General features: G+C 41.2%; 1 protein-coding gene across 1 annotated transcript in view; it reads left to right on the forward strand.

The window, feature by feature from the left end:
* PKHD1 (PKHD1 ciliary IPT domain containing fibrocystin/polyductin) overlaps window positions 1–22,290 on the forward strand; it is a gene marked incomplete at its 3' end in the record, with an annotated part of 229,888 nt that overhangs the window by 203,680 nt on the left and 3,918 nt on the right. Inside the window, exons 61-65 of the mRNA XM_079298284.1 lie at window positions 12,175–12,310; window positions 12,823–12,910; window positions 16,925–17,032; window positions 20,681–20,836; window positions 21,327–21,461. Coding sequence (XP_079154410.1) covers window positions 12,175–12,310; window positions 12,823–12,910; window positions 16,925–17,032; window positions 20,681–20,836; window positions 21,327–21,461 — 623 coding nt within the window. The remainder of the gene's footprint in view (window positions 1–12,174; window positions 12,311–12,822; window positions 12,911–16,924; window positions 17,033–20,680; window positions 20,837–21,326; window positions 21,462–22,290) is intronic.

Genomic DNA, 22,290 nt, shown 5'->3' on the forward strand with positions numbered 1-22,290 from the left:
CTTTGGAAAAATATAAAAATATTTGAGTTCTGGTAAGTCTTTTTCTTTCTTTCTTTCTTTCTTTCTTTCTTTCTTTCTTTCTTTCTTTCTTTCTTTCTTTCTTTCTTTCTTTCTTTCTTTCTTTCTTTCTTTCTTTCTTTCTTTCTTTCTTTCTTTCTTTCTTTCTTTCTTTCTTTCTTTCTTTCTTTCTTTCTTTCTTTCTTTCTTTCTTTCTTTCTTTCTTTCTTTCTTTCTTTCTTTCTCTCGCTGTCTCTTTCTCTATTTCTCTTTCTCTATTTCTGAATCTGTTTGCAAGTATGCATGACTGAAAATCAAGGTTTCCTTCTTGGTGTTTTCTCCAGCTATGGATATTTTTAAGATTCAGCTGGACAAGGTGGTGGGCCACCTTGACTAGATCATGATATTCCAAGAAATGTTGGACCACAGGACAATTGAGGTCCCTCCCAACCTGGTATTCTATGATTGCATGGTATTGGTGCCACATGTAAAAGTGGTATTAAATCCCATTTTCTACTGGCACAATTCAATCATTCCATTAGTCCAATCTTCCACAGAAACAGGAGAGACCATGGTCCTCTGTTTGCTCACTGTATTCTTTAACTCCTTTTCAGTTCTGACTTTTCAGAACCCAGTTCCCTCTGTTTGCCCAGATCCTACATCCCACATCATCTGGGACCCCATGTTTGACTTTCTGTAATTTATCAGCCCACAAAACCCTTATGCATTTTATTAATAGTGTCTTTGTATTTGTATCTCCATGCAGATACAGCAACAAACCTTCACCTCATTTTGACAGAACAACACAGGACACTCCTTTGCTTTACAATAATTCCCTCTGGAGTTCCCTTTTGAGCTCTGCCAGTTACAGAGTTCTTGGTCAGTTTTGTACATACTATTTTTTATTGATATTCAGTACCAAAACTCACTTTTTCAAGATCTTTTTTTCCCCTCTCTCTTCCACAGCAACAAACAAGCCTTTCTCTCCCTCCTTCCTCTGTCCCTGTCTTGCTCTTTTCAGCCTCTTACAGCCACAATTTGCACAGCCCAGATGTCAGCTCTTATCTGCAGAGGAGGTTGTGAAGAGCAGGGCTGGGATGGGATGGGAGCAGACAGCAGTGTATTTCAGCATCATACCCTGAAACTGTATTAAAAACATATGGGTAATATGAAAAAGGTAATATCCCATCTGTTTTTAATAGGGGACATGGGATTTGATGCTTGGCAACCTTACTGTGTACTCTCTTGATATTGCATAATGTTATTTTTTGATGTTGAGCACTACTGAGCCTTATCCAAGTATAAGTATATTCCATATATTCCATCTATGCAAGAAAGAAATTGGATTTGTCTAAGACTTAGCCCCTGTAATTAATACCACATCCTCTCCCATTTACTGCTGACCCATGGACCATGCTGATGTCTGCCAGTGATACAAACTGCTCTTCACATGCTTCACTTTTCTGGTAGACCATGTGTGGTTCATGGTGGAGAAGCAGCCACAAGGAGGACAATGGTCTGTGACTGTAGAAATCTTTGTTTTGTTGTTTTGTTTTTGGTTTGTTGGTTTCAACTGTAGGTTGGGGATTTTTTTTGTCTGTTTGGGGTTTTGGAGTTTTTTTTGGGGGGAGGAGGATTTTATTTTTGTTTTCTTTTGAGTTGATTTTCTTTTTTGTTGTTTTGTTATGTTTTGTTCTGATTTGTTTTGCTGTGCTTTGCTTTTGTGCTTTTGGTTTTGAGGTGTTGTTGGTTTTTTGTGCTGTTGCATTAAGCTCAATGAGGAATTATTAGGTACAAGATCAAATCTTAAATCAGAGGCAAATTCTGAAGATACACTATTTTGGATTAGCAGAACCAACATCACTCTTGTTAGTGAAGCTGTTTGTGTTACACTGAAGGACACTGCACAATGGGACAGCAAAAAATGACGTGGGAAATTTTAGAGTGAGTGGTGAGGCCCTGGCACAGGGTGCCCAGAGGAGCTGTGGCTGCCCCTGGATCCCTGGCAGTGTCCCAGGCCAGGCTGGATGGGTTTGGATCAACCTGGGACAGTGGCAGGTGTCCCTGCCCATGGCAGGGAGTGGAACAGAATGATCTTTAAGGTCCCTTCCAACCCAAAACATTCCATGATTTACATGATCCCAAGACATGATCCAAGAGACCATTTAAAGGAGGGAAACACCATCTTCTGTGTGCCAGCAAGGAACCCTCAAAGCTGAGTTTTTTCAGGCACAAATGACATCTCCATGCTGGGACTGCTGTCCCAGCTGATTTTTGTCTTCCTATTGTGCACACTCTGTGAAAATATTCCAAGCAGCAAGGATCAGGAGAGCTCCCTAGGATGGAAGCTGTTTTACTACAGACACAAAGCAGTGCCAGCCTAAAACCTTGGAATTACTGCCCCAATTATGGGAAGACCTGGGATCTTTGTTGAAGAGAGCATTCACATCACCAGATCACAGGACTGGCTCAGAACTCACCCACCCTCAGCTGCTCAGGCTCCTCTGCACTGTTATTTATTGCTCCCCATCAGTCATAGTTTTTCTGGAATTACTCATGGCTGACATTTCTGATGCAATAAAGCCACAGATAACCTGTGAAATGAAATCAGGGTTTTCCTGTTGGGACATGTCCTGTCCCCACTGTCTATCTGTCTCCATTTAAGCAGCACATGCTGGCACAGGCCTGGATAATGGGGCTGGGATTGCAAGTCAGACAATTTTTTTCTGTGCAAGGAAAAGAGGAATATTTTCACACCTGGGTTGTGCAAAACTCCATTGAACCATCAGAAATACACAGAACCTGCACTCCTGCCAGGTCCATCTCCTTGGGCTTTCAGAGCAGTGGATTGTCTTGCATCACCATCATTCTCAATGACTCTCTGAAAGGAGGTTGGAGCCAGGGGAGGATCAGTCTCTTCTCCCAGATAACAAGCAACAGGATAAGAGGAAACAGCCTCAAGTTGCACCAGAGGATGTTTAGGTTAGATATTAGGAAAAAAAAAATTAAAATCTTTCACTGAAAGAGTGGTCAAGCATTGGGACAGGCTGCCCAGGGCAGTGGTGGAGTCACCATCTCTGGAAGTTTGAAGAGGCAGGTGAATTAATGGGACATTTTGTGACACAGTTTGGAGGTGAACATGGTGCTGGGTTAATGGCTGGACTCAATAATCTTAAAAATATTTCCCAACCTCAATGATTTTATGGTTCTATAACACAACAACAATTACAAAAAGATCTTTAATCAGCACAGACTGGATGCTCATTTGCAGCCCAGGACAGTGAGGCTGAAGGGGAGCCTTGGAAACCCTGCTGTGGTAAGGTATTAGTAGGTCTGTAATCACACTGCCAAGCCTTTAAAAAATATGGCTTGTCTGTTATGATTTGAAGTGCTTTTATACATGATTTTAATTTAACTCCTTTGTTAGGGTCATTTCAAGCACGGCTCATTAATTTGTCAAGAGAAGACAGAGGTGATTGCTGTGACTGCTATAGTCTTGCACAGCTGGAGAGGCAGAGATGTCTATCACACAGTTTATCTTTCTGTGAAATGCCTGTGTGTAACAGATACTGTGATGTAATTACAGATAGAAATCTCTCTTTTGCAAAATCTTCCTTATATCAATATAAATATGAAAGAACAAGAAGCACAAGGAGGAATGCATTGTGTGTGTCTGTGCAGGTGCCTTTGTACAAACCCAGGAATATAATTCTGGACAGTAGTCCAGAGGCCATTTAGTCCCTATCCCCACACAAAGCAGGGTGCTTTGCTCCTTCTTGATTGACCTTTAACCTGATACAAGCAAAAAAATATTTTTTGTTGAGAGAGATGTTTGAGGTAGCACGTAAAAAATGGTGCTTGTGCAGGAAATTTGAAGCTCACAGCAATGAATAAAAGGGAAGCAAATTATCAAAGAATGGCTCATTCCAACAGCAATTCCCATGCAGAGCACTAAATGAGATATTACAACTAATTCTCTGTGTCACATGGCACATACACAGGCAGCAGGGTTGGAGCTCAAACTAGAGTAATTCAGACTCCTCCTAACCTCAAAGTGCTTGGGTTTGGTAACCTTTGTGCAGGTTTCAGGCAGGCTGCTCTGTGGAATTGCACAGGATTTTATAAAAAAAAACCATGACAACATGTTTTTCTTGCATAAGTATGCAAGTTTTTCTTCCAGTGAGCAGGCAAAGGCAGGATGCTAAAAATCTCCATGTCAAGAGCTGCAGAAATTGTAAAACTTGAGGTAATTTCAAAGTTTTATCTGCTGCACTATTCAAGTGAGGGTCTGGAAGTAATGATATTCAGGAGCTGAAACTAAAATTAAAATCTCCTTTAATTTAAACTTATTTAATTTTAGGTTAGATATTCACAGGGGCAGAGTAGAGGACATATTCTTATGTAGAATGTGCCACTCCAGCTGATGGACAAAAAGGGATAAATTCAGTTCAAGTAAGTAAAAGGAAGTACATTTAAAATTATCATGGAAAATGAGTTTAAGAAGTGAGAAATAGGAAAATAAAACCATTTAGTAAAGAGTTGTTTTTTTTTTAACTTGGCAAAGCAAGTCTGAAAGATATTCTATCTGTGAAAATACATTGCAAGAGCAAATACCAGTGAGGAATCTCTCAATAATAATGGACAATGACAGCACAGGAGCAAAAGAGCATAAGGCATTGAGAGGTAAATTTGCATTTAAAAATAGAAGTAGGTTCCTCCTCAGATAGTAAACTGGAAGAGCCTTACAATAGAATTAGAATGAGAACATTTCACATTTCCATTCAATACTATTTTCAGAATTTCCCCCCCCCCCCATGGCCAAAATTATAATATTAATTTTGTTTGCTTTTTTGTTTGTTTATTTAATAGTTTGGGGATAATTAAAATGTCCAACATCTCTTTTACAGTCTAGTAAAATGGTGGGAAAGTCCACATGAAAAACCTAGAGGGTTTTCTATCAGAGGAAATTCTGATTCTGTAATGGATTCTTTATGGTAGTGATGGGATAAAAAATACCATAAGCATGAAGTTCGATTAAAACTTGGACAAAAAGTGCTATCATATAAAAATGCCTGATCAAGTTGTACTTTTGAAATCAGGATGCAATTTTTATTGTCAATTCATAATTTTTTCTAGTGGAAAACTTGGTGGTTGTCAGATGGGCCAGAACAGGTGGGTGGTCATCAGGAACTCAGAGACTCAGACACATCTTCCCACAGTGAAGGTGGTGATAATGGATGTAAAAAGAGTTTATGTGAAGGGATTGCCTGTCAATAGGATATTTATCTGTCTGATCAATAGTGAAGCTTAGTCTGTTGCTAATTTTTTGCTTCTGGTAGAATTTAAATTGGGCATCAAAGCTGAATTGGGAAGGGAAGGTCAAGTCATACCAGGGATGAAGATGCTACAGAAGGTCTTTAATGATGTAGATATTAGGCCCCAGATCTACTGTTTCAGATTTTTGCACTTCCTTCATATTTAAATCAAGGCAGGAAAACTAAGGAGGCATCTTTTGACCTGAGTCCATGGTAAATAGAGTGATTGAATTGCAGCTTAAGCAGAAATGTGTTTCATTCAGGTTGTTCCAAGCAAGCACAAAATATGATATCTGTCCATAAGACTGTTTGGTTTTGAAGGGGAAAATAACAAAAGCAGCCCTTTGTATATGAACTGGTGTGAAGCCAGCATTTCCCTTGCAAGTTTTCAAACAAATCTCCACTGCCTTTCATGGATCTTCACATTGCCTCTCCAACAATAGCAGATAAATATAATGATAGTATTTTACCACTGCTCTTCTGGGCAGGAACCTTTCTGACAGTATAGGGGTTAGAGGTTCTATCACCAAGATACTTTTCACCTCTAAGCTTTAAATTTTAAATTAAATTTCTGTTAGTATCTAGTATATGTGGTAAACATATACAAGAATTTGTCATCCCCTCTCAAAGGTGACAGCTGTGAATTACAAGATTCAGACAATTAGAATTCCTACCCCTCACATTGCTCTGGTTGCTTGCTCTGACAATGTCCTTCCAAAACTCAACTGGCTCCTCTTCAGGAAAGGAGCAGGTAGGAAAGGTGAAAGGAGAGCAGGAGAAAGCAGAGGAAGAGGAAGGTGGAGAGGGTAGGAGAGATTTGTCAAAAGGAGCACAGGACTTGTATGTCTGTGTGGGAAGAAGGAAGGATAAATTGCCACATATCCCCCCCACCAGTCTTGGTATTTGGATCATAAGGGTTTGTGTTAATACATCTCAGTTAAAAATGAAGAGGATCAGCTCAAGAGAAGCTATTCCCTATTCCAGTGTTCCCTCAGAAGTTGTTCAGACATGCAGGAGATCCAGCAGTGTCCTTGCCATGCTTCCCAAGCACCGCAAAGAGCTCTGATCCCAGCACTGGCACCCAGGGCTGTCAAACCAAACCTGCCTTGCTCGTGTCACACACGGATTTATTTTCCCTCCTAACGACCACGGGACCTGCGACATGAGAGATGATTTACACAGGCACCAGCACAGAGGAGCTGCTGGCCACGTCTCCAAGGCACCAATCCTGTCCCCACTCTGCCTTATTTAACTTGTGACTGGTGTCACCTCTATCAGCAGAGCTTGTCTGCTGTGACATTCCAGTGAGTGAGTGCCAGCTCCCAGGCCAGCCTGCTCTGCTGCTGCATCGTGCTCTTGGCTTGATGGGAAAGGGAGAAAAATTCTTCCACATGCTTTGCTAGCAGGACTCTGATGAGCAAAAGGTTAAATGGCTTGAGGTGCTGGGTGTTCGTGGGGTAGTGTGCATGTGTACATATGTATACAAGTGTATGTGTGTGTATACATGTATAAAAAAAAAATAAAATAAATAAATAAATCTATGTATACATACACAGGCACCTTGGTTTGGCTGCAGGACCTCGTGCCCGCAGGCCACAGTCACATTATCATCTGGAAATTGGATAACGACAGCACAATGACAAATCCAGGTTGCCTGCAATAAGGTGCTAATCCCTTTGCTTTAATATCGGAGCAGCGTGTAATGATGTTTGGACATCACTCCAGTTTACTGACGACCCCACTGGGGCCAGCAATAGAAGCCTACAACTGTCTAACAAGCCATCAGGTGACCGCCGTCGTCAAAGCAACGGGGGATGCAATCTAATCTTCCCTCCATCCCTTCCAGCTCCCAATAAGGACCAGATTATAGAAGTGGCCCATCAATGCTTGGTAACTCGAATCAATTAACGTTAATTCGCACAATGCTATGATGTATTGTGATCACTTTCATTTCGGAGAAGGGGGAAGAAATTGCTATAATTCACCTAAAATGAGGTTGTCTATGGTGCTGAGGTATTAATTGGGTGTCCATATTAAATGGAAAAGGAGCACGGTAGTGAAGGAAAAGTGGATGAGTGACTCTCTTGGCTGCTATTGACCTATCAGAAGAAGACAGTGCCCTTTTCCTTTGCTTTTATCTATTACAGTTTTCCCTATTGCGTGTCAAGTTGATGTATTATAAAAAATTCATTTGGTGACCTTCCACCCCCCTAGCAGATTAAACAATTTCACTGGGATGGCATCATTAACAGGGCCTTGCATTTAATGATGATTTCTCTAAAAGGCCACGGAGATTCGATTTTAAGCTAACAGATTTATTGCACTATTATAACATATCGTAAAAAACTGTACCACCTACGGTCTGGTTTTAGGATAGAAACTGTTTAAGAGTTTATGTGGAGCTTAAAGTGGTATTACCTTGGGATACACAGCACGGCAAAGCTCTGACCTCCGGCGGGATGCTGTTTACATTTAATAAAAGACATTTCTCTGACAGTAAACTTGGGGAGTGTGTTATGGAGGAGGCCTGGCTTAGCTCTCACCACTGCCTTTGCAAATCAGGGCATTGCCACTGATCTACAGCTATTAATGGAAATCACTAATGAATCTGGAGGATGTTTTTCTCCTATCTGATGCATTTGCTCTGTCCCTCTCCTTCTAAAGGCTTCTGGTGATCCCACATCTAGATCCTTCCTCAGCTTTGTTGTTCAAATCAAAGAAAGGCCTAGAGAGGATGTCATAGGACACTTGTTTTGCTCAGCCAGGAGAAGAGGAGAGTGAGGGGAGAGCTCACTGCAGTTTCAATTTCCTCCTGAGGGGAAGAAGAGGGGCAGGCATTGATATCTGCTGTGTGGTGACAGTGAGAGGACCTGAGGGAATGACATGAAAATGTGACATGGGTGTCTAGGTTGGGTGTGAGGAAAGGTTTCTTCACCCAGAGGGTGGCTGGGCACTGATCAGGCTCCCCAGGGCAGTGGTCACAGCACCAAACCTGGCAGAGCTCAAGGAGCATTTGGACAATGCTCTCAGGCACAGGGTGGGATTGTTTGGTCTGTCCTGTGCAGGGCCAGGATCTGGAGTCCATGATTCTCTTTGATTTCTTTCTGGAATATGTGAAAATATGGGAATTGGTGGAAATAAAAGTCATTGTTCTAATATCTATTCTTGCTTAAAATAGGAGTGACCTCAGACTCCTCATTGTCTTCTGATACTCATGTCCCTCTTCCCCATCTGTATTAATTAGTGACTAGTTCTGCAGGGGGAGACAAAGCTCCAACAGTGCACTTGAGAGGCAGAGATCTGGCTTATTTCATTATCCCATGACATCAGAACCCATTCTCACCCAAAACCACTGAATTTCTCACAGTCCTTTCAGTGAATCTGTACCTACTTTGCCTGCCACAAGTCCTCAGCTTGCCTATGTCCTGTCCTTGCTGCACCTCCCTTTCTTGAAGTCACCAGCAACCTCCACCTGTTCAACAACAAAGAAAAATGTCTCTTTGGCTGGATCATGATTCATTTAGTCATATTTTTCCCTAAATTCTTCCCAATTTCCTTCCCCTTCCAAGGATATATTGATTTTACAGCACTAGCATTGCAGACATACCAGACAACTGTTCAATTAATTTCAATGTCTATTAGGAAATTAAATATGCCAGGGGCTGTTCTTTGGCACCAAGGCCAGCTGACATATTTCAGCATCCAAACTTCCAAGGGAAAATATTTTCTGACTGTATTAGCTACCACTTCTTGTTCTTGTTCTTGTTCTTGTTCTTGTTCTTGTTCTTGTTCTTGTTCTTGTTCTTGTTCTTGTTCTTGTTCTTGTTCTTCTTCTTCTTCTTCTTCTTCTTCTTCCTCTTCTTCTTCTTCTTCTTCTTCTTCTTCTCCTTCTCCTTCTTCTCCTTCTTCCCACTACTATTATTACTGTAGACATTATTATGATGACATGATATAACTATATTAGTAATGATATTACTACATTACACTAGATTAGATATCAGGAATAAATTCCTCCCTGTGAGGGTGGTGGGGCTCTGGCACAGGGTGCCCAGAGAAGCTGTGGCTGCTCCTGAATCCCTGGAAGTGTCCAAGGACAGGTTGGATGGGAAGGTGGAAGGTTTTCCTGCCTTTGGCAGGGGGCTGGAACAAGGTGATCCTCAAGGTCCCTTCCAACCCTCTGTGATTTTATATTTTATGATTACAGTTATTATTGCAATTGTAAATAAAATGGCAAGTTCTCCTTGATTTCAGGGATACTTCATTTCCTCTGTCCCAAATCTCTTCACCAAGTTTCTCAATTAACCCATAATACCTGCAGCACACCCTCCAGTTTCTGTGCCCTGAAATGTCCCTGCTGCTAAAGAACAGGCATTTCTCTCTGTGGAGCCTCAGCCTGTTCAGCAGACACTGATGGGGACAGAATCAGGGATCCCTGGTGTCCCTGCTGACTGAGGCATCCCCAGCCTGCTGTGCCCACATCCAGAAGAGCTGCAGGGCTCTGAGCATCAGAGCTGCTCCCTGCCAGCAGGGAATTGCACAGCAGCCTGTTCCTGCCCTGCAGGACACGCCAGGGAGGGGACAAACAGCACATCCTTCATGCCCACGGGGTGAAGGCAGAGGCAGGTCCTGCTCTGGTCCTTGCTGGACTATGAGCACTCATCTACCTCCACCTCCCCAGGGCAAAGCTGTGCCAGGAAAAGCCTGTTTTCCTTCCAGCACGAATCAGCAGGGGAGCAGCAGGATGCTCCTTTCTCCTCCTCCACACTGGCATCATTTTAAGGAATACAATTTGATGTGCAGTGTTGTGTCACCACGAGCCAGGCTGGACCATGTGGAATATAACACCACATTCCATGCTGTGTTAACCAACCTCAAATTACCCACAAACAGATATTAATTTTTACACTTCCATTTTAAGTATCCATGCCTAGTTTTGCTTTGTTCTGGTTTTTTTCACCATTATTTTACCATAGAGTGAAAGAACAAGGGGAAACAATTGTAAATGAAAAGAGGAGAGATTAAGAGTAGATGCTAAGAAGAAAATTTTACTGTGAAGGTTGCACAGGGTGCCCAGAGAAGCTTCCACATCCTGGAAGTGTCCTAGGTCAGATTGGACAGGGCTTGGAACAACCTGGGATAGTGGAAGGTGTCCCTGCCCATGGCAGGGGGTGGAAATGGATGATCTTTAAGGTCCTTTCTAATCAAAATTTTCTATGATTCTGTGATCCTGAGATTCTGTGATTGATTCTATGCTTCTATGACTCTATGATTCTATGATTCTATGACTATGACTCTGAATCCATGATTCTATGATTCTGTGACTCTATGATTCTGTTATTTTGTAGTTCTGTGATTCTATGGTTCTATTCACCCAGGGAGTAAGAACTACTTCCTAGATCCACATTTTGCAACAGCCTTCCTCTATGCATTAGGTGAGCACAGTTTTAACAAGTAGAGCCTGGGGTGTGAATTTGGGGAATTTTTCTTATTTGCTGCCAGTTTTAAAGAAGCTGAGGAGAGAAAAAGAAGAAATTGTGGTCTTTACAGAAACTATGCCAAGACTCACCTAAACCTCTCTGTGCTCAGCTGGAGCCAGGGAGCTCACAGAAAACTGCAGCTCTTCAGCTTGAAAACAGAAATGATTGGTGTGTTGTTCATGCAGTAAGTTCTGGTCACACTGTTGAATGCACATTTTTGGAAGAAAGTGGATAACAGCATCTTATTGATGCCCCTGAATGAATTTCAAACCTAACATTGCCTTTGAGACTTTCCCACCAACAAAAATACAAGGTAAAGAACCAAGATGAGAACTAAATCTTCAATCCTTGAGCTACCTTCTGAGTCTGCATATATCCTTGAAACCATAGTTGATCTTTCCAGCAGCTGTAGTTCAGTATTTCCCATCAGCTCAGTATGAACAGTGCATCTCATTTGTAATACACTGAAAAAAAAAACAAAAAACCCACAACCATCACCCAAACTAGAAAAAAAGAGTTAAAAGCAAAGGAAACTTAAGCTCCATATATTTTGTGTTTGTAAACACCTTTAAGCAAACACTAGAGATCAATGAATAGTTTTTTCTTTTCATTTCAGGACAATACCAAACCCCCAGCCACTTCATTGCAATTGCAGATTAGAGCATTTTATATATATATATAAATTATATATATATATGAGATACTAAATGACACAAAGCACTGGGAGAGGGAATGAAATGATCCAGGCTCAGAATGAAGTGTTGATTCTTTATTCAAATTCCAAAGGAGTCTCCTGGGATGTTCTAATTTAAATTTCAGGCTCAGAAAAACCAATGTCTTTCTAGGGGGTGTCTGTAACTGCTTTATTTCAGTCTGCAGACTTTGCAGATTGGGAAGGTGATGGCAGGAAAAAGAAATGCAGCAAAGCCCTGTGAGTGCTGTGCCTGTGTGGAGGAACCAAGGCTTTGTTCTTAGAGGAGCTCAAAGGTTTTCAGTGAAAATCTTTCTGCTGGACAGGGAACATTTGCAGGCTCCACTGCTCTCAGTGCACTGCAATGATGACTTTGGGGCTAAGGCATTGAATCCATAAAATCCCTGTCTCTGCCACATGCTTCCAACATGATACCAGGATCATGAATTACTTTGTTAATTTTTCACTTTTCTATCTGTAAATTGGGGATTGAAACAAAAGGATTTTTTCATGCTTTGGTGCTGCTTTCTGCTTGGAAGTGAAAGCTGTTTCCTATTTCCATGCATGCTGCTCTCACCCAAGGAATCAAAGGTAAGGTAAATTAGTGAGTATAAAATAGGATCAGAAAATACCATCTAGAACTTTATCTCTAATTTTTTAAATTTTTTCTTTCCCATCCCTTTTCATGTGAAAGAAATGGAAGCAGACAACATTCAGAAACGTGCTTATACAGGAGACCCTACAGCATCTCTGTTCAGGTGCAGCCCTCAGATGGAGAAATGGATAAGCAGCTTCCTGTGCAGCCAAAAATCATTTTCCTGGACAGAAAGGTAGAATTTGACTCCCTCTAGACAGTGATTTCTATTAATTCTGTAAAATTGTGACATTTGTACTATTTTTGATGTTGGAGATTTTTGGTTTGGAGCCAGGCTCTGCAATGGCACCAGAGGAACGGGCAGGGACTGATCCCAGCAAGTTCCAGCTGGACAGGAGGCAGAACTTCTTTACTGTGCAGTGACTGAGCCCTGAACAGAGACCAGAGAGGGGCTGGAGTCTCTCACTGGGATATTCCAGAATGATCCAGACACAATCCAGGGATGGTCCTGCTTGAGCAGGAGGTTGGATCAGATGAACCCCTTGATCCCTTCCAACCTGACCCATCCTGTGATGTGGCCTCACCTGGAAAAGTTATGGTGAAATTTGTGACATTTGTAACATGTGCACATAAATGCAAACTGCTCTCAGACAAAGGGCAGATATATATATATAAAATTATTACAGTTTTCTTTGCTCTTGCTGAGGAGACACAATCTTAATTATTCTCTTCTGTTCTTCCTCCCAGGGTGACAGAATTGACAAACTGGGGCCTCCTGCAGAACCCTGGGTTGTATCAGCTCATCTCAAGGACTCCTCTGAGGCTGTGCTGAAAGGTTTGGATGTGTTTTCCTACGGCAAGGGTTATGGCAAGGCAGCTGTGCAAAATGATGGTGATAAATTTAGGTGTTCTCCCTGAGAAATACTGCAGTTGAAAACCAGTCTTTGGGCTGAAAACAGAAGGTTGCAGTTGGAGTTTGGTGAACTGCCTAGTCATATGCTACAGGAAAAAAAAAAAAGAAAAAAGGGTTTTACAAAGTATTTTTGTGCTCTGCTAGCTTAAAGGAAATATATCCTATAGTTTGTCTTGAAAAGACATATCTGAGGTCAAAAAAGAAAAGAATGAAGAATCAGAAATCCTAACACTTTTTTCAATTTTTGGTTGGTTTTTTTTTTCAATTTATGTTAACTGGGGTCATTTCTTTTGGGTCCATGATAACCTTTTTACCCCAGCAAAGGATCTGGCCAAGTACAGACAGAAACAACTGCCTATGGATTGTCATTAACTCATTATAATGTGAAATTGTTTTGTCTTTTTTTTTTCATGGTCCCTTCTGGTCCTCACTTACCAAAACACATGAAGTCATTAAAGACTCATGAAAACTCATGAAAAACTCTAAACATGTGAGGATTTCCTCAAGGTTATGTGAACATGCTTAGATATTGGACCTTGTTTAAATAGAGTGCTAAACCAAACACCTGTGGATGGCCATATGCTGCTAAATTAGAAGCTGTAAATTATAAACTTATTAGTTTAATTGCTAAAATATTTAAATATAAGTAAGAAACACACACAATGAAAAATTTGGTTCTCTATTGAAGAGAAAGTATTTTGTTCACAGTAAAAGCCATTTGTGTGTTATTTTTGATTTGAAAAGTTCACATTAGAGAAGATAAGTAGCACTTATGCTATAGATCACAGCTTCTCACCCTTTCAGTCCCTGAAATTAGAAATTCTTCCTACCCAAAGATAGTTCCAGGATTACAGGTTAGAAAAATCCTTTGGTGCTTTCTGCTGCTTTTCATGAGTTTTCAGGACATGTCCCTAAACTCCTCGGGTTTAGATGAGGCACAGAATAGTGGATGAGCTACTATAGAGGGAGGGAGGGAGGGAGAAAGAAAGAAAGAAAGAAAGAAAGAAAGAAAGAAAGAGAGAGAGAGAGAGAGAGAAGAGAGAGAGAGAAAGAAAGAAAGAAAGAAAGAAAGAAAGAAAGAAAGAAAGAAGAAAGAAAGAAAGAAAGAAAGAAAGAAAGAAAGAAAGAAAGAAAGAAGAAAGAAAGAAAGAAAGAAAGAAAAGAAAGAAAGAAGGAAAGAAAGAAGAAAGAAAGAAAGAAAGAAAGAAAGAAAGAAAGAAAGAAAGAAGAAAGAAAGAAAGAAAGAAAGAAAGAAAGAAAGAAAGAAAGAAAGAAAGAAGAAAGAAAGAAAGAAAGAAAGAAAGAAAGAAAGAAGAAAGAAAGAAAGAAAGAAAGAAAGAAAGAAAGAAAGAAAGAAAGAAAGAAAGAAAGAAAGAAAAAAAGAAAGAAAGAAAGAAAGAAAGAAAGAAAGAAAGAAAGAAAGAAAGAAAGAAAGATGAGAGAGGGCAAGGGAAGGGAAAGGAAAGGAAAGGAAAGGAAAGGAAAGGAAAGGAAAGAAAGGGAAAGGAAAGAGAAAGGGGAAAGGAAAGGAAAGGAAAGGAAAGGAAAGGAAAGGAAAGGAAAGGAAGGAAAGGAAAGGAAAGGAAAGGACAGGAAAGGAAAGGAACAGGAAAGGAAAGGGAAAGGAAGGAAAGGAAAGGGAAAGGAAAGGAAAGGAAAGAAAGGAAAGGAAAGGAAAGGAAAGGAAAGGAAAGGAAAGGAAGGAAAGGAAAGGAAAGGAAGGAAAGGAAAGGAAAAGGAAAAAGGAAAGGAAAAGGAAAGGAAAGGAAAGGAAAGGAAAGGAAAGGAAAGGAAAGGAAAGGAAAGGAAAGGAAAGGAAAGGAAAGGAAAGGAAAAGGAAAGTCACTGAAGAGAAAGACACTTCACATTCTTTAAAAGAAACATGCATCAAATTAATAGTCAATAAACTCCAGCAAAGGAAGAGCAGCACAGTACAGATGTTCTGCATGTAATAGTTTGCTGCAGTTTTCCCTTTGACAAACATCCTTATTGCTCTCATCTTTTGAAGCACATGAAAGCAGCATTTAATGGAAATGGGTCCTGTCTAGCACACTGAGGCTGTTCATCTGACAGCAGCCAAAGTGCCTCGTGGAAGGCAGTTTAGCTCCAAATTAGCTGTGCTTCTACGTTAAATACCAGCTTGCCTGAGAGATCTTTGGGAAGGATCCCATATATATCTGTAATATTCTCAGCTTTGAAGCATATGTGCCTGAAAGCTGAGCTAGTCTCTGTTAAGGAGTACAGTACAGTACTCCAGGCTTCATCACACACTAGAAATGGCAATTATAAAGTATTTGAACACAGCTGACAAGGCCCTCTGCTAAAATCTGTATTTCAGTGAGTATGAGAGACAAGAAAACCTTGGTAGTCTGTGCAGAGACTGTCATAAGGAGAATCATATGATGGATGGATGAACTAGGATTAGGCTGGAGCAGTAAAAGAAATCTACATGCCCACATCTCCATCAAATCTATTCACAGTATAAATCACTGACTATTTATATATCACAGCTGATCCTGCTGACTAGCAATGAAATTGGTGGTTTGGTGTGCTAGATACTGTACAGAAATAGACAAAAACCCTCCTACTACCTATGTAGTCAAAACTAACTGGGATATTAACAAATTAAATAGTACCAGAGTCACTGAGAGGAGAAACTTTATCATTTATGTTGCTAAATGCTTAATATGTGTCATGGTTTTACCTAAGACCTTGTCTTGGGCAATTTCTGGCTGTAGTTCAGAGTTTTGCTACTTCACCACATTGTTCAATACCCTGAACATGAGAATGACAGAGTAGAAATGTCCTGCCCACATTCAGCTTTCTTTACCTTCACCTGTGCTACTTAACTGCAATAAAATGCCAAAGCACCTGCTTCATAAAGCAAATAGTTATGATGTTGTCTTTCAGCAGGCAAAAGTCTGTTTGTGATCTCTGGAGCAAGTCCAGCATCCTGAGGAAGTTCTGGCATCTCACCCCCACCTGAACCAACATTTGGAAATTTGTCAGCCTGTAGGATTTCACTCCTTTCACCCCAAGAGTCTGAGTGCAGACCAGACCTGGCCAGCATCACTCAAAGGCCTTGGCTGGTGCTCAAAGACACACACAGTAAAATGGGGATCCAGTTGCAAAGTAAATTTTTAAAAAGAGCCTACAGAAATAACCATGGTGGCAAGGGCAAATGTTGGGTCAGAATGGATTCCCTGATAGATCAGAACAAGATGGAGAAATTCTGTTTCCTGGTTTTAATGCTCCCCATGGAGTTTTTCCCTGCCAGGTTTTCAGCTGGCAGTGTCTCCTGGACTGTCCCAGGGCAGTCACCACAGACATTTTCCATGGCCACATACTTTTTGAAGTGTCTGGCAGAGCTGGAGAGAAATTCCAAGAGATTTAACAGTAGGACAGAAGGAAATATACCCCAAAGATAAGGTGAAAGTCCTACAAATCAGGAAATTTCAAGATTCAGCTTGTTCCTTAGTTACAGTTGTTGACTCCTTGACTCCATCCCCTTAGGACAGTCTCTCATTATCACTTTCCTAACCTTGGTGAAGTACTTAGTCACACAAGACATGAGTTAAATTTAAAAATGGGCATTTGGAACTTTCTAGTGCATCTCTATAGCTCCTCTTACCTTTGTTTGATCCCTTTAACAGCTGCATTGACATTACACCCCCATAACTCTCAGAAAATGTCATTTCACAGTGAGCTCAAAGAATAAATATTTAGAAGCTGAAGCCCTCCAATCCCTCAGGAATTTGTTTTCCAAGTACCTCTGTGTGAAATTTTCTGGAGTTAGACACAATGTTTATGATTAAGATGGAAAATGAATTCAGGCTTTCTCAAGTCCCTTAAAGTCATGAAGACTCCCTGAGGTCCTTAAGTGGCACTGACCTGGTTGCTGTTAATTGCAATATGATTTTTTTTCTGACTCTCCAGGGCTCACCCAAGTGCAGGTCATAGAGGGATGTGCAAGCTTTTCCAATCTGGCTGTTTCCAGCTCAGGAACAAACTGGAGACTTGTGTTCACTGTCACATCACCTCCAGGTAAACCCTATATTCTGTGTATTTTTTAATTTGGTAAAATAAAAGCCCTACAGGTGGCCTGAATTTATAAAAAAGGAGTGAAAGTTTTGAATGGGTGGAGTGATGCCAAACCTCTAAATGGCCTGAGTTCTGTTCCACATCCAAGTTGGCATTCCCCAGGCAGCAGGAGAACTGAGTGATTCCTGTGCTATTCATGCAAGATGTTTCAAATCTAATGAATAACTACAGAGCAGTATTGTCAGGAAAAGGTGCCTCTTTCTCCCTGGATTCCCTAGTATGTATCCCAAGAAATCAGATACTTAAAATCAGTTAAATTACCAGACCAAACTTTTTCCTATAAATTGCAACCTCTCATTCCCTCTTTTTTTTTCCCCTGTTTATGTTCAGAAATTTTCCATCTGTGCTCCTGGCTATTTTCATAGTGCCTTTTCCTGCCTGTTTGCCTGCACCTGATCACCTTTATAGGTGGTTATGCACATTCAGAGAGTGACTCCAGGACTGCCAGGGCTCTCCTGAGAGCTCATGGAGATGATGTTGGCACCTTCAGAGGCCCCTGAGCAGCTCAGCAAAGAGGAGGCAGGTGTGCTTATGTCCTCTTGGAAATGCCTGCTAAGGGGGACACTGGGGACAAGGCACCCTGTGGGCTCTGCCTTGGAAAATCCTCGAGATGTCTGCACAAGAGAAGCACCTCTGCAACTGCTTGGGGGCCTGAAATTAAATCTCTTTCTGAAGGTATAGAGGGGTCAAAATGATGTTTTCTTGTCTCAAGATGACTGCTGAGGCAAATCTGTGGAGAAGCAGGATCAGGTCTGGCATGCAGTCCAAGGGCATATTGATGTAAAATATAAATGATGTAAGACCATGTTTAAAATTCCTATTATGGTATTGCATCAATCCATCTCTCCATCCATCCATCCATCCATCTCTGTGTATATATGGGTATATATATGCATGGATATCTCTCTAGATAAACACCATTGCAGATGATAAAGATATACTATCTATCTATCTATCTATCTATCTATCTATCTATCTATCTATCTATCTATCTATCTATCTATCTAATATATCTATCTATCATGCCTTGTCTCATCAAAAAAAAAAAAAATAACAGAGGAAACAAGTACATCTGACTGGGGACATGGCCAAGTAGAAGTGGGTAATGAAAATAATCTGAGAAAAAAAATAAAAATAGAAGTTTGCAAACATTTAGGCTGCCACAAGTGGCTCATCCAAATCCAGTGCTTCCCATGGCTTGGCAAAGGGAGAATTGGGTGCAGGGAGCACTTGGAGGTGGGCTTTTCAAGGAGAGGATTTTGTGTATTTTGAGCTGCCAGACACCTGCATGTGCCACTATCTTCCCATCAATGAGAGCAGGTGGAAAGTCAGCACCTCACAAGATCTGATTCCTTAGGCTGGAAGCACAGCTTGATGAAATGTGTTTAGAAACCTGTTTCAGGAAAATCCCAAAATCTCTTTTTCTGAACAAAGGTCAAACAGAGGTCTCTTTTCTGAAATATTTAACCAGTCAGAGAGTTACTAAGAATTAATAATAGAATCACAGAAGGGTTTGGATTGGAAGGGATCTTCAAGATTATGGAGTTTTAACTCTCCCATGCTGGGAAGGGACACCTTTCAGTAGACCAGGATGCTCAGAGCTCCATCCAGGCTGACCTTCAACACTTCCAGGGATGGGGCAGCCACAGCTCCTCTGGGCAACCTGTTTCAGAGCTAAATATCTAATTTAAACCTGTCCTCCTTCAGCTTAAAGCCATTCCCCCATGAAGGATGTTTAGAGCTACCAATGTGTACATGCAGCTGATGCACCTGTGCAGGCATCACCAGTGTAAATCAGATTATTCCACACTTTTAACATGCACTGCAAAAGTACACACCAAAGGCACAATCCCTCCTGTTCCCTGTAATTGGGAGCCATGCTGGAAACAGCATAAAGCTTTTTACACTTCCAGATTCTTACTGAAGGGATGTACTTGTATCTTTGGAGATAAACAAACCAAAATTAAACAATCAAATAGTAGATGTTTGTGATACATCTTCATGAACCAGTTGCTCTATGCACCTACCCTGGCATAATTCACTGTTTGGAGACAGCTCAGGAGGTGCAGCTGATGTAAAATGCAATAATCCCAAATGTTTTAGTGGTAGTTCCTGGGGAGAGCAGACTATTCATAGCTCCACTGCATCATCTTGCTCCTTGTTTTACAGTAATATTCCTTTCACTGATATGGATCCCAATGGGTTTGAAACATCCACTTTCCTTTTAAACCAACAGCATCCTACTCAGGAACTGTTAGAGTAGTGCAAAGCACCTTTAAACACCTGTGTGTGTAGAGTCCTTGATATCTGAGAGATTTCCTCTCTCAGCTGAAGTTCACATGTGTTTGCACCTGGCAGATTTCTCCCAGTTGGATCATGCTCCCCACCTTGCTCTGATGCAGCTTGGCTTCTTTCAGGTGGACAACACTGACACAAATCTGATTAATTTGTGCTAAAAGTACTTACTGCTACTTTCCCCTGTCTCCAAGCCTCCATCTGACAGCATTTCTGATTTTTTTAATGAATTGATGAAAAAAAGGCTGTTAGATTTTTATTAAAAGCAGAACTTAAGTAAAAGAAATACCCATCCATTAAAAGGCTTAGAGCTGTGGGGTTAGGACCAATAATGAGTCAGGTAGTAAAACAGATAATGAGTTGATGTGCTAATCCACATCCTTCAAGGTTGTGTGCAGAGACTACCAGGCTCAGTTTTCATAAACTCCTGTCCTTGCCCAGCACATCTGCCTTCAGAACTTGTTTAAACAATAATTTAGGGAATCAAAACCTCTCTCTACCTCAAAAGGTCAGAATAAGCATCTTCCAGTCCTTGCAACTCAGATCTGAGACCCAGGGAACCCTTCAACACAGAAATTATGAGTGCTTAGCTTTATTCTGCCATTTAGAGAAAACTTTAGAATCTCTGGGTGCAGAGCATTACCCAGAGCTTCTGTCTTCCAAGAGACTAAATATTTACTGTGTAACAGCAGGGACACTGACATATTTTATTTATAATTCTCATTATCAATGTGGTGGAAAATATTAACAAGTTCACTGGGAGTTTTCTGCATCATGGATTTAATCTTCATGCTGGTGAATGTTTCTGGGTTCTCCCTAACTTGATATGATTCAGGTATAGCCTGTAAAAAACAAAAATCAGTATTAAGAACTGTCTTATCACAACTAATTTCTCTTGCAGAAATTGTGCATGTTTTCTGTAGGGGCCTGATCTGTCTGGCCTCACAAACAGATGCATTGTAAATGTATTTTCTGAGGTCTATGTCAGTTAGACAAATTCATGGAAGAAATATTAAGTATTGTTGAATGCAAAGAACTGTTTATGCTTCAGGAAGCACTGAAAGCTTGAAACTTAGTTTGTGGAAATATTGTTACACATTTAGGTTGTTCTGGTTCTCAATCCTAAATAAATGTCGTCTTTTAATGTTGGCTCTGTCTGGAGATAGAGGAATTTATGGTTTGTCCCTGAATGCATCTTTAAAAGTGGCATCCCTGCTAAAAAGCTGTAGGGTGGTGTTTTAGCTGTGAAATTGCTGTCCTTGCTTTTGTAACAAACTGACTGCTTTAAATTCTCAGGGGCAAAGTTCACTGTGCTGTCCCAGCCATTTTCCACCTTCCCTGTGCCCTCGAGAGCCAGGGCCAGCCTGATCCTCGTTGTCATACTGGGCTCAGCAGCATCTGCATTCAGCATTGTGCTCACATTCTGCTGGTTCAGCAAGAGCAAAAGCCACAGTAAGTTGGAAATATCCACAAAAATTTAAACTCAGACTCCTTGTTTTATTTAACAAATCGCCAGAGTGGGCACAATGGGTTTCAGAGAATAGATCTCAGGAAAAATTCTGGGTTGTTCATTAATTAAGATACAGTTTGTAGTTTATGTAGAGACAGGAGTTGGGTTTCAGTAATCAATGTGGGTCCCTTCCAGCTCAGAATATTCTGATTCTATGTTATACAGTTCTATGGTTATAAAAGGGTTCTGAGTCCAGACAGACATTACAAAAAGTTTCTCCTTGGAAAGGATTGTTAAGCCCTGGAACAGGCTGCCCAAGGCAGTGGTGGAGTCACCATCCCTGGAAGAGTTCATTGATGAACTGGAAGGTGGCATTTATATAGTCAAGGAATATTCTACTACATATTCAACAATATATTCAATTTTTGCTCAAATGGATGATTTCTGCTGAGCAGAGGATGCACTGAGGGTGATGTGACTGTTTCACTGCAGAAACAAGGACTGAAGGGCCTCATCTGCCATGGGACAGCACCAAGAGACCCAGTGGACAAGCACAGCCTCCTGCAGCTCCCACCAAGCCTTGCTGCCATCAAGGACCAAATAAAAGTGGAGTGTCTGTAGCAGGAGGTGAGATTGCAGTTCATAAATGATTGGATAAAATAGTCAGTTTATGTCTTTTAATATGTTCAGGTGCTTCCTGGGAAGTGATGGAGTCACCATCACTGCAAGTGTTCAAATAATGTCTGGGATGTGGCAGCTGGGGAGAGGTTTAATGGTGGTTGGACTCAATGATCTACAAGTTTTTTTCCAACTTCAATGATTCTACAGGTTTGTATAGGATCAATGGCACATTCTCAAAAGGTCTATCTCTTTATTGCCTCTTCCTTCTCCTCCCTGATTTTATTCTATTTCATCTCCTTTAATACAGGTGGAGTGAATTCCCAGCTAGACTGAAGGCAGCAGCATAATCCTCCTTGTGCTCATGCTGGGATTCTTGGGGTGTCCTCTGCAGGGGCAGGGCCTGGATTTCAGTGATCCTTTTGGGTCCCTTCCCCACAATTCAGAACATTCTATGATTCAATGAGTCCATGATTTCTCCCAGTGTTTTTGGAGTAGGGCAAGGACCAACACTCCTGATGTCCCCACATGCCTGGAGGAGCAGCACTGCTCCCTGCCCAAATCTCCAGGTGCAGGAGGGGGATCCAAAGCTCTGGACAGGTTTGCAGGTTGTGAATGACTGCCCTGAGTCACACTGGGGGTAAAATAACCCACCCAGGGCTCGTTTGGAGAGTCTGAGTCCAACTCAGCAGCCCAGAGCAGCTCCACTCTCACCCACCCACCCACCCACCCACCCTGTGTCCTGCTTTACTCCCCAGGGTCCTGCCACAAACAACCCTGTCCTGCACACCTCCTGGAGACTCCTTTCATCATCTTCTGATCAAACCCAGCTGCCTCT

This window comes from Erithacus rubecula (assembly GCF_903797595.1).
Source record: "Erithacus rubecula genome assembly, chromosome: 2".
NCBI lineage: Eukaryota > Metazoa > Chordata > Aves > Passeriformes > Muscicapidae > Erithacus > Erithacus rubecula.